Below are 13687 nucleotides of genomic sequence, written 5' to 3' on the forward strand. Positions count from 1 at the left end.
TTTTTAATCATTAATTTGGTAATTAAAACACATTCAAATGGTTTGAATTAAGAAGACCTTACCGAGGATAACAGAAAACATAATCGAATTGAAGACGGCGATACCGAACCGGAATGAAAACGCATCGAAATTCGGGAAATACGTATTATGACAGAGCTGATGGCATGAAAGGACCTTTTCATTGAAAGGTTTGAGGGTTTTTTTTTCAATTTTTTTGGTGGATTGTTCAATTATGGGTGTTGTGTGGTGTGTTTTTTTTGGTTTAGACTCCAAAGTGTCCAAACTTTCGAGTGTAAAAGCATTCATGAAGACGTCTAAATGAATTTGATTACAAATTTTCACATCAAATATCCTAACGATAAAAAAGAAATGCGAATCAAGGCAGAAAATAAATGTTCGTTTTCACTTTAAAATCGATTGTACTTCGAAGACAAAGAAAAAAAAATCGCCAACAAATGAAAAAAAAAGAAGGTTTTCGTCAAAAAAAGATGAAAAAAGGAGTTTTTCTCTTTTACTTCGGCTGAAAAACAAAAACAAAAAATTGACCTACAAAAATAAAAACAATGGGAAGAAATTAAAAGGGTTTTTGGTGAATTTGTTTTTTTTTTCTCATTGGATTAAATAATATTTTGATGCTTGTTTTATTTTTAATTGATTAGCGTTTTTTTTACAAAGTTTTGTTGTTGTTGATGTTCCCACTATTTCTAATAGTTGTTTGTGTGTGTGTTGTTTATCGTAATATGCAATTATAAATTAAAACTTATGCGTTTAATGCTCATATAGCCATAGTTGTTTTCATTTTTCTTTCATATAATGTAAATGTTATGTTATTCTCCATTTGCGTAGACCTATTCGTATGTCATATGCTAAATAATTTTTTTGTTAGTTTTTATTGTGCTTCTGTCATTTTTTGTTGTAAATCATACTCTTTTTTGCAGTTTTTTTCTTCTTCATTTTGTTTGGATTTGGTTTATAAATTGCTTTTTTTAGGTTGTTTTTTTTTCTCAATAAGTCCCTAATATCCTGGATTCGAGTGAAGAAAAATCCAATTTTACTTCACGTTGAAGCAATCAGATTTGATTCTCGCAGGATATTATCGTCGCGATTTTCTGTCGAATCGTGACACAAACATTGACTATGTATTCACAACATGTTTTCTCTCTGTTTGTTTTGCTCGCTTCGCCGATAATAATTTAATGCAATTTCATCCAATTGTTGATTTTCATGCAGATAATTTCGGTATTTGCGCAGTCCTTAAAAGCACATTTAAAATTGCAATCAATCATTTTGGTTACGTTCTATTTGTAAATGAAGTGAATGGTTTGGGCGCCGGCGTAGATACACAATGTTTTTCATATATATATATAATTCTTTGTTTGTTTGTTTGTTTGTTGAATATTTAATTAAAACTGAATAAAACATTATTATATAATGTTGTATGTGTATGAAAAAAAGAGTGAGAGCGAGAAGAAAAAAAATGGTTTTTTTTCTCTCTTCATTTTGCAGTAATTACATGCACACACAAATGACCGACTAACAAATATATATGTAAAAGTAAATAGATGATTTATTTGTAATTTATTTTTAATATACAGTCGCATGCTGCTTGTGTTTACTCTTCCGTTTTGTGTGGACACATCAGTAGTTGGTCCACAATTTCTGTCGCATGTACTTTTTTCTCGGTTCTTCTTCACCACTTTTTCTCTTCAATTAGATTGAATTCGGAAAATGTGTGTGTGTTTTTTTTCATCTTTGATTGGCTTACAACTCTGAAAATTTATGCGTGTAGTATTTCTTTTTAATCTTTAATATATATATTTTATATCATATTAAATTGTTTGTTTATTTTAATCTTAATTCTTTATACTTAATCTTTGTTGGGCCTTAAAATGCTATGCAACGAAAATGATCTTATCATTATTGAAAAAAATAAGAAGAAAAACAATGTACGAAATTAAAAGAGACAAATACAGGGCAAAAAAAAATAAGAATGAAAAACCAACGAAAAAGCAAAAAAAAAAAATTCGTACAAGAAAAAGATGAATAAAATTATTATCAATAATAAAGGCTAACAAATTTAAATCACTTAGTGATCATTACAAGGTGTAAATTTCTCTTTTTTTTTCTCTCTTCTCAAGTATATCGTATTTTTTTTTACAAGTAAAAAAAAATTGCAATTTCGGAAACAACTGAATAAATCATCTGGTGGGATGTCCATTTTTTTTATTCGCTTTGCAAAATGTTTTCATCATCGTTTATGTATTTAGCAAATAGAAAAAAAGAAGAAGAAATTGTCGTTCAAATAAACCAAAAAGAAACGAAAGAAAAATACACACGAAAATAAATAGAGCATTCTTTGAATTGTGTCAATATTTTCGTGCGATATCGTCATTCTCTCGTTCTCATCTTCATCTCTCTAACTAAAATCCTTTAGTCATTGAATTGGTTTCTGTTTCATACAGAAGTGTTTCCATACAATGTGTGTAGTATAGCTAAATGTATTTTATATATTTCATGTTTTTTTTTCTTCTTGCATTTAAAAATTAACCATGTCGTGCGTGCACACGCGGGATGGTGATTCGAAATTAGTTCGCGACCAATGTTGATTGATTCTTGATGCAGTATGTGTCTATTCCGTAGCTTTGGCAGTCACTAAATTTGCTGTTGGTGGCGGTGATAATGAGCGCAAATTCTTTTCAAATGTTCGCGATATTTTGTCTAATTTATCACATGATTTATCGCGAGCCTCGTCACGCAGCTTATGTGGCTGCATGACAACCACTGTTGCAGCGGCTGCCGTTGCTGTAACTGGTGCTGTGTCGTCGGTCGTTGGTGTGCGTCGTACTGACTTCTTCAATGGCATCCGAATGACTTCGGTCTCACTTTTGGCGCTACCGAATTTTGTACTTGAAATCGTGTTTGTCGTCGTCGTTCCATTTGTAATGGGTGCTGCTGGCGGTGACGGTTTCACATCAACAATATTGGTGGTATCGTTGTTGGTTTTCGGTGTGCCAACTTCGATAACTGTTTTGGTTACAATGATCGTGGCCGCGGCAGATTCTTGAAGCTTATTGTTGTACTCATGCGACGATGGCGATTCATCGGCTTTGGCTTTGGTCGAGTCGAGCACATGAATGGTTACACTATCGCCACATTTTGCAATGGCTGCTTTGGCCGTATCCATGTCTTTGTCTTTGTCTTTGTCATCGTTACTTTTGCGAACGGCCACCACTGGCGATTCATCAGCTGCTTTTGATTCGTCACTTTCGCTCGGACACTTTGTGCTGTCGTCATTGCTATTGGTGCTCGATGTATCGCTGCGGCTGCTCGTCAAAAAATTGTTACCGTTGCTGCTGCTGCTGGTGGTGGTGGTGGTTGTGCGACGATTGGCTTGCAGCATATCGGCGATTTCATCGTCTTTGCGCTGCAATTCACGCAACAAATTCGCGTTTTTCAAACTGATCTGCAGGTTTTCGTGCAACAACATTTTGATAATGTTCAACACTTTGTCTCGATCCTTTGGATCGACGTCTTTCAGTGCTTCGTTTGCAATGTCCAACGGTGACGAATGATTACTGCTGTCCGCCTCACCCACCAAACTATCATCGTCCGTATCGGTTGATAGCTCAAATTCCGAACTGAGACCATTCAATTTGTAACGATTGTACGGATGAAAATACAGCCGACTGTCGAATGTGCCGTTCTGTTGTGCACGATGATGATGGTGATGATGATGGTTGTCAATATCTTTATGGTGAGATCGTTCGATTAGCTGTTTTATATGATGATGATGATGATGATGGTGATTGTTGACTGGCGGCGTTATTGTTTTCGGCGAATGTGTCGCATCGTTTAGCTTATCAAATGTGGTTATCGATGCAGCAGCAGGTACGGGAGATGTCGATGATGTGATTTCATTTGATGATGCTGATTGGCCTTCGGGACTGTAAATACAGAAGTAACAAAGAATATTTTATGAGTTTTTTTTATTTCAAATGGCTCAGAATAATTTGATTGATTTTGTGGTGAGACCTACCTGATTGGCGGAGCATTTGGCGTTGAGTCGATGTTATTCTTTGTATTAACAACACTGGTGGCTCCAGATGTAATGCATGATTCGGGCGAATGTGATTCATCAGCGGGTGTCTGCGGCCGTTCTTCCTTGATTTTTATATCCATCGCCAATGGACAATCTCTTGCATCTCGTTCGCTGCTCTCATATTCACCATGCTCAGTATCCATTTTAATGCCGGTGGTGGATGATGATTTGGTGCTACCATTTCGTGGCGCCAGCGCCACATTCGGTTGGTAGGATTGTTCATAGCGTTCACATTCGCTGATGCGAACAACACGTTCCGGATTTTGTAGAATTGGGGGCTCTTGGCTGAGATACGGTAACGCTGTTGACACGGTGAATGGCAAATGAGGTAAATGTTTTGTGGGTGGTGCTCCGATTGTACTGGTCCACGGCCGAAAGCCATGGTACGCATTTTGACGCTGATATTGAGCCATAAGCACTTGATACTGATAGTCCATGATGAGTTTGTCTTCGAATAATTTCGCCTTTTTCAACGGAATGTCCAACGGTTCTCGTTTGCACGGTGGTCGTAGTGACGTCTCTTCGATTTCAGGTGCCTGGTTGGTAACAAAAGAACGGAAAAAATACATGAGAAAATGTCGTACAAAAGTCTTAAGAGTCTTATAAAAATTCTTTAAATTCGCTACAAAGTATGTATGGAATCGATGTGCGTGATCAATAATTGGCAGTAAATTTTACTTTCATTAAAAATGCAAAGCAAATCGAAACAATTCGTCTGATCAGTGATCAGGAGCGCATTAAAATTTGTGATGTGCATCGCATTTGAATAATTTGACACATGTAGTTTTATGTGTTGACACGCGTGTCTCGGTTTCAGCGATCGATCGGATAAAATGTCATTGTCTTGTGGTAAACACAGTCATTGTGTATTCGATTTTATGCAAGCCATCAAATGCAAACAAATCGCCAAGTAATTGGCTTATGCTTGGCCCCCAATTATTTTAAATTCGGTGTTAAATATCGTGCCGTTGTTTTTCCTCTTTTGCAAGCGTCGTCGACTGGTGATTGGTTGCGACGGATTGTTTATTTGTCGTTCGTTGCAATTTAAATATGCATAAGAAGAAAAAAAGTCCGAAGAAGAAGAAGGCAAAATGTGCGTGCGATTTTATTGCATACTGCACTAAATATTCATTAAGAAAATGCAACCAAAAAGCCAACAACCTATGCTAATTCGCACTCACAACGGAAAAATAAGCAGTTAAGTGAAATAAATGTGCAAAATAAAATGCAACAACGCAACGCGATCCAAATGATATGCCGTGCTTTTTTTCTTCACTTTTCTCTCTCTCTCTCTGTGTGTTTTTTATTGGTGCAATTGAATTTGGTTCCCTTTGCGCGCATCGAATTGGGTGCTTGGAATCCGGCCGAGCCGAATGGTATATTTAATGATGTGCGCATTTATGGTAACGTAAACAAAATCCTGACGAAAACAAAATAATGCCAAAATAAAAAAAACAGCATTCGTGATGATGTTTCTGACGAGATTGAGCCATGCTAAAAGGCACAACGATGATGATGATGATCGTTCATTTTATTCATCGCAAGCCGTAATTTGCTAATTCTCCCATTTAAAAACACGATCTTTTCTTCGCCGAAAATTGAATTCGATCGGCCGATTCGAAGGAAAGCAAAAACAAGACACACAATTTCAGTTTCAATTGCAAATGAAGGCGAGAGAAATTGAATGACGAGATCTTGTCTTGTCGTTCCAAAGTGAATCGCACACTTTGGTGTGTCGGTCGAGTACAGATGCACTCTCGCCAAAGACTGATCCATACACAAAATAAGCCAACAAGATGATTTGTAGCCAACAGCAATTGCCATTTGCGCGAAGCGCAATGAAAGACCATTTGTACAATTGCTTGCACATCAACGACAACTACAAATGAGCCAATGTTTGTTCTAAATTTCACTACCATCTTTTCATCACCGCATCCAAACCCGAAGCAAATTCAATTGAAGTGGGCGCATGCATTCGCTCGTTGTGTGCACTTAATAAATTCCAAGGCGCATGTGAATTATTTTTTCCGCATTTCATCCTATTTTAAAATGTGAATCAGTAATTAAATCGTTGCTTTGTTCCAACTGATCATCTCTCAAAAGGTTACTCTTACTGCCGTCATTTTTCGCTCGTTGTTTTTTCTGGTTTTGTTTTTGGTGTCGTATTTATTGTTTTATCATGTGAATACGGTTTGTGTGCGCATCACGTTCAATAGATTCGGTGTGTCAAATGAGCATCGCGTTCTTTCTATCTCTCCCTTCCTCTCTCTCCTTCTTCCTTTCTCTCTTTCGAGCTCAAAATTTATGAAGCGAAGAGTGTTTTAAACGCGCTTTCTTCATCACACCATGAATTATAATACAATAATATAACAAATTTTTATTATTTCCTCGTTCTATTTATCGAATCGCATTTATTGTTGCACGGAATCGAGCAAATTTTATGCAACGGCTTAATTCTTTACTGAACACAGGAAAGAACAGTAGGACGATTGGAATATTTTTGTGGTTTTGCCGAGAAAAAAAAAACGTTAAATTAATTTATGATATGCGCTGTATGTCGTCAACACCGATAATCAATTTATTTGTTTGCAAAAGACCCACTTAAGCTGAATGGTCGTTTGCGTAAAGAAACTTGTTTGTCGAGTCAATAAATTGCACCAAAAATAGTCCATCTTACGCAGGTTGGAGCAAATCAACAAGAAATAAACTTTTTTCCGAATCGTTTAATTCACAATAATAATAAAAAACGTTCTGCATTCTTGTGCACAAAAGTTCAAGGTACACGCATTCCGAATAAACTCTGATTACACGCTGAATAAAAGGAGGACAGTTGTTATTTAGCGCCTTTGTGTATCGTCCACTTCACATATTAATATGAAAATGTGACAATTAAAATTAAGCCCGAAAAAATGTGTTCCCCTGTGTGAATTAAATGTCTCTTGGTCGTGCATCATTTGAGTCATTCTTTCTTCTTTGATCGTAAATTCAAGCGTAAGAATAAGTAAATCATCGGAATAAAGCAAACTAATTCATTGTCAACGAAATAAAAATGATGGCAACAACGCACTGGCATCGTTTCCGAGCACGTAGACAACAAATTAATTTTGCTGGCGACTATAATAGCGATTTTTTTTCTGTGCTACTCATTGTCGACGATGTCGTTGTCATCGTCGTCAGTTGCTCGGTGCGTTTTGTATGATTGTTCAACGTTTGAATTGGAATAAATCACAAACGATAACAACAAAATGGAGAGTTAAAAAAATAGAAGCAATGAAATCACATAAAAAATGTGTATGCTTTATCCTGCAGAGTCGTAAACAATAGAACATACTCGTCAATCATCCACCATCCATTCACACAACAATCCGCGCTACAATTTATATCCGATAAAAGCGCGTTCTTTGAAGAGAAAAAAAAACATAAGCATTTTCCAACTGTGTATAAAGCTTCACTGTCTCTTCCTTTTTTTTCTCCAGCGCATTTTTCTATTCGTCGAAAAAAAAATGTGCGAAATGTTCACGAAGCGCACGGCAGCGCCCGAACGAATAAAGATTCACCAAATTGATGGAAATCTACTAGGAATGAAGTTATGCATAGAATGTACGCATTAAAACACAATCATAAAGATGAAATATTGATCGAGCCTAAATACGCGACCACGAAAAATGGGCTGTTATATGGGCTTAGACAAAACGATAGACGACCTCTCTCTCTCTCTCTCGGTTCGGTTTTTGGCGTCTTCGTTCTTGTTTTTTTCGCCTTTTCTATCGTCTACTCTTTAATATTGCTGTTGGTAACATAAAAATTCTTTTTCTACCTCGAAAATTTATTGCACAATAAATTCTACTCAAAGACACAGGGAACACACAAATTTATGTGCTCGTTTTGTGTCCGCGTACGCGCGAGATAAAAAACAACAAAAACACAATCAAAAGAAAATCGGCAATTTGGTGACGGACTCATATTCTATTGACATTGAATCCGAAATTTCGTTCGCTAGGGGATGATGTTGAGAGTGCGCTCACCAAATCCTTTTTACTTTTGGTGTTGTGTGTTCGTTTTTTTCTTTCACCCGTCTTCTCCGTCGTGTTGTGCGCACGTGGAAATTTATCATGACAAGTTTTTCCATCAATCTTATTGAGACGAAGAAAACTTGCTGCGAAATATTGTGCTGCACGACATTGCCAACAATAGCGGACGACACAATGACATTGATGGCAATGACAATGCGCATTTTAGTGATTGTCAATTGCTTCTAACCGTCGATACACCGAACACAAGTCGATTACATCAACGACCAACGTTTTGTTAGATAAACTATACACACCGTAATGGTGTATACAGCTAGGGATTAAGTATGCGTCATTAGATGAGCTGAACGGAGAGGAGAAGAAGAAATTTATTGTTCAAGTTTTTGATGTTGTTTTATATTTGCAGTGGTTCGGCACAAAATCCGAGAGAGGAAAAAAAACGATAGGCCTAGAGAAGAGTCGTTAAGCACTTTGCTTCTGTTGCTGCTGCTGCTGCTGCTGCTTTTTTTATTTTCTAATATATACATTTGTAATCCTGTTATTTTTTCCGATTCCATTCCCGCAATAGAAACGTCGTAAAATGGAATTAAACGTTATAGATCGAATAGATGGTTATGGATTTGGTGTTGCCATAAAAGGAAGTTCGATAAATACGCAATACAATTAAGAGGCAGAGACCAAACGGCCTCACACATACATACACACACACACACACACACACACACACACGATCACATCATTTCTCGCTCGTTCACTCTATTGCTCGGCCTAGCTGGTCATATTGGAAGACGACGTTTAACATTTTAATCTGCCTCCATTGGTTCATTGAGTTTAATAATGAGCATTTCGAATGGGTCACGACCGCTCTTTTGTTGCTCTCTCGCGCTTCTCTTTCTATTGCTCAAACACGCATCCTCTCGCTTGCTTTCTTTATTATTCTTCCTTTCATCCTTACTTATACTCTTTCTCTCTCCCTCTCACTCTCACTCACACACTTATTCTCTTCCTCTAAATTCAAAACGGCACAGATGCTAAAATCACTTTGCGATGGAAATTCCTGTCGTTCACACTGTTTCTATGCATACGGACAAGTTTCACACTCTCTCTCACACGCACAATTTTGGATGGTACAAATTATTCTATTAGTGACTCGTATGTAGGCTCATTTTTGAGTTCACTTTTTCATTTCTTCTTTCTTTGTGACGTGATTTGTTGTACGATTTCATGCGCCAAATTTGTGTCAGTTGGAAAAAAGTCCCTACGCATATCTTAATTGCCTCATAGAATTGTTTATGTGCTTTCCGCATCGACGTTGATTATTGGAAATAAATTATTCATTGAAATATTAGGTGCTGGAAAAATGGTGCTGTGGTTTTCTTGGCATTCGCCGAAGGCGATTCAAGCCATTTTATTACTCTCGTTTGCATTTACTTTGACCTTCGAAGAAAAACCAAATCTCACTTTTGTTCGACTCAGAGTGGGCTTTGTACACACAGTGTGTCCGAGCAATGAATAATATTCAAAAGAATATTTCCTTGTTCGGGTTCAAGCGAACCGCATGCATTATTCTAACAATACTGCGTTGCAGAGAACGAAACAAAGTGAGAGAAAGCGTAATTGGCCAAATCATGGCAAATGTGGATAAATATTTTAACAAGAACGGGAAAAAAAACCCAAAATCAAATATTGATCCGTATGTAGGTCTGCAAATATCAAATATACATTTCGGTTGTTCGATGTACCGTTTTTTTCGGGTCTTTCCTTTATGAATGTAAAATATTTGGGTAGTTGTCGTGTGTGTGTGCTTCTTTTTCGCTAAAGGCATTACCAATCATATATGAGGTGCTGACGCGCGTGAAAAAAGGGGTTGAATTTCCAAGACTTTCACCGATCAAACAACGAAATCTACACCCAATTTGAAAAAAGAGAGTAACGCGGTAGAAAAAAATGGAAGCAAGAAATAACAAACAAAACGGAATGTGTTTTGTGTGTTTTTTTGTATGAAATATGCCATTCATCTATTCATATTCATATTTCTAAACAACATCTAAATCAACCACGTTGAAGATTCAATTTTTTTTTGTTGCTTGAGTGTTTGCTTCCGAAAGTGAAAAAAAAAACCGAACGATATAATAATTGCACCGAAGCCAAAAGCATTTAATAAAATATCAATGCGTCCCCTTTTTCAGGAAGGGACATTTCACGGAGAACAAACATACGCACACACACAACAACAAAAAAAACGCACGCAACACGGAACAAAATTGAACAAAACGGTTTTGCAGCGAAACAATCTTTTGAAGGACACAAAAGAAATACCGCTGTGCCCATAACTTTTTCATATTTTGGACTATTGCTTGATTTCATTAACGCTATTGGCGCACATACACGCATCATTTTTTCCTTTTTATTATGATTATTAACGATTGACAAGCGGTGTCAGTAATTGTATATAAACATGTGCGTTGCTAAAAACTATTTCATATGTAAAACCATGGTTCAATAGCAAATATTGTTTAATATAGAGCAAACAATAGAGAAAAAAAAGACGAAACAACGATTACGCACAGTCAATGACAAGGAATATAACTTTCATACGCAAAATAAACACATTAAAAATGTGTGTGTGATGGTTTTTTTTTCTTTCGGTGCGTACGCTGTTCCATCTCCATTCTTCAATGTGAATATGTAAGTGAATGGAATGAAAGCGATGAAAAAACGGAAAGGCGATAGATTGGGACAATGAAACAATGCTGAAATAGCAATAAGTGGCAAGGATCTAAGTGGCAAGCATGAAACAAGCGTCACTAAAGGCTTATAAAATACCCAAAACCAAAGCCATCCAATAGCTCATTTCCAAATGAATTGTTCACACGAAAAGACAACTTGGTGCCAGCCAATACGCAGCTCGCTCGATTCACTCTCTTTTCTCATTGTTTATTTAATGCTTTTTTGCTTCTCCTATTTGGCTTTTATTGAAAATCACTTAAAATGAAAATGGTGTTGATTTCACCGAGATGCGTCACCGTGGCGAATCGGAGGTAGAGCGAGTGTGTGTGAGAGAAGGAGAGAGAGAGCAAAAAATACAGAGAGAAAGAGTGACAGTGAGAGTATGAGCTAGCCATGGTGTCCAGTGTCCATTACCATATCAACATAATTGACAATGGTGTGAATTGTATGTATCTGTGCGGCTTTTCACTGTGCAAAATACACATAAACAAAGCAGTAAAAAGGACAATGTTATATAGATCAATGGAACAATAGTGAACACACAGAGTCCGGTTCGTATCATCGATGAAATGATTAGATGGCCGAAAAAAAGGACAAGACACAAATAAATGCTTGAACAGCAGAAAAAAAACAACGCTTTAACAGAAAAAATGAAATACGTGAGAAGGATCGAGAATCGCGAACAAATCACTCAGAATCGAATACAAAGCGGCCACATCACCGTGTATTTACATTTCAAAACTATCGTTTTTCGTTCGTGTCCGCGCAAATATCAATAATAAAAATGATTTTAGGGTTCGTTTCGAAGCATTAGTAATTTGATGTATGTGAAACTGGTTTCGCGAAGGTAGTACCCCTTTTCAAATGCTAGGCTCGGATCTCGAATAATTTTACGAACGAAAAGCCGCTTTTGTTCATAATTTATAAAAATGAATGGCTTCCAACTCATTCGAAATCACTGAGTTGATTTTCTAACAGCGAATTTCTATCGCCCAAAAACTGACCATTCTCTAATGCTCAGTGAAATGTATTTTGTGAATAAAAACGACACTGAATTCCAAAATGATCCCTCTTTTTTTCCTGCTGCGCATACCAAGGACAAATCAACTGAAACAGTAAATTCATGCAGGTTTTTCCTCCTCTCTCTCTCTATGTCTCGCTTTTTTTTTGCTTCTATTAAAAGTAATTCGTGAACATGAGATTTCCCGTTGTGTTGTATTTCGATCGCATTCCGAATGAGTCACAGTGTCATCGGACTAGAGGCGATTGGCAGGCGCACGATGTGTTTACAAATTTCACAAATGATTGCATATCATCGCCGTCGCGTATCCACATTATATCGTATGATAAATGTGCGAGGCCATATTCATTTGCAATATAAGCACATAGATAACACGTTTTATTTGTAGCGCGGCGACGACGACGATGGCGGCGGCATCATGTTCGGCATTCAATGTGTCGCTTTCTTCAACCTTCTGCATAGAACTTTTTTTCGTTTATTTGTTCGTTTATTCAGTGTGTCGTCCGAAGCGTCTCTAATTTCCATATGCGTCCAATGTTATTTGCTGTGTGTATGATTTTTTTTGTCGGTCGGTATGTTTTCACATTTGGAATACAATGCAAACATCCATTTTATTGGAGTGTCGGACAGATAGTGAAATGACATGACATGACAGTTTGAATTCATGTTCGAGAACAGCGCACAAAATGCGACGAACGAGAAAAAGAAGAATGGGGCAATATACGTATCCAGTGAGAAATGAAGAAAAACACGAAAAGTCATAAAGAAATGTTCAGAATAACCAGAAAAAAAGGAGAAATTATTACAGTGAGCAATGGAAAAAAATCGCATTTTTCCGACTCTACCGACAACCACAACAGAAATATGGAGAGAGAGAGAGAGAGAGAGAGAGAGAGAGAGAGAGAGAGAGAGAGAGAGAGAAAAACGACCAGCTCATTCATTTCAGAGCGACACACAATTAAATGATTTCATGGTGAAGAATAAAACGAAATTGCGTTTGCGCTTGGCGAGCACCAATTAGATTTTTGGTTTTTTTTTTTTTTTTTAATTCACATGCAAATATTCATTGAAATGAGCAAAACTAATGACAATGGAATCGTGAAATGGCAATAATACCTGAAATTTGTGTGCTTTTCGACTGAAGAAACAGAAGAAGAACGAAGAGGCGAGACAATGACAGCAGCAACAGTAAAGAGAAAAAAAAACCTCTAAATAATAAGCACATCAAGCAAAGAATACAAATGGCATCGGACGCGTTCGGACGGGCGCGCGCATGCACACACTATAGCGACAGCTCCAACATTAATATTTATCAAAAACACCAACAACAAAAGTCTGGGATACTGACGACGACGACAAATGACACCCAAACCATTGCGTGAAATGAATGACAGATAAACAAATATAACAACACACATACATGTTGGATATAGAGAAATGAACAAAAGAGAAAAACGGACACAGAAACCAAAGCGACCGACCGGGACTGGACGATAAAAAAAACGTTTTTGTGTGTGTGATGTGAAGAGACGAGATCCAGAGAAGTTTTTCGGTCATCAATGGTCAACTTTGCTTTTATTGCTATTATGCTTATTTATTTCATTTCCCTTTTCCCTATCTCTAAACCAAGTCGCAAATTTTGGTTGGTGTCTCTGTGTTTGTGTAATTGCATGCGTTCGAATTTGTCGAGTCGAGTTGAATTTGCTACTTTAATATTCGCGCCCGCGATTTCTGTTGCCCCGATAATTTCGAATCTCATTCTCTCTCTCTCTCTCTCTCTCTCTCTCTCTCTCTCTCTCTCTCTCT

General features: G+C 37.1%; 1 protein-coding gene across 1 annotated transcript in view; it reads right to left on the minus strand.

Moving 5' to 3' along the window:
• Positions 1–622: 622 nt before the first annotated feature.
• The window catches only part of LOC129565061 (ski oncogene-like), a 124594-nt gene continuing 111529 nt past the window's right edge, over positions 623–13687 (minus strand). Inside the window, exons 2-3 of the mRNA XM_055439418.1 lie at positions 4037–4635; positions 623–3944 (exon numbers count right to left, since the gene is read on the minus strand). Of these exons, the coding sequence (XP_055295393.1) occupies positions 2630–3944; positions 4037–4635 (1914 nt within the window). The 3' untranslated portion in view covers positions 623–2629. The remainder of the gene's footprint in view (positions 3945–4036; positions 4636–13687) is intronic.

This window comes from Sitodiplosis mosellana, unplaced genomic scaffold (genome assembly GCF_009176505.1).
Source record: "Sitodiplosis mosellana isolate CC-2019 unplaced genomic scaffold, AAFC_SMos_1.0 Smas_scaffold_2, whole genome shotgun sequence".
Classification (NCBI taxonomy): Eukaryota; Metazoa; Arthropoda; class Insecta; order Diptera; family Cecidomyiidae; genus Sitodiplosis; species Sitodiplosis mosellana.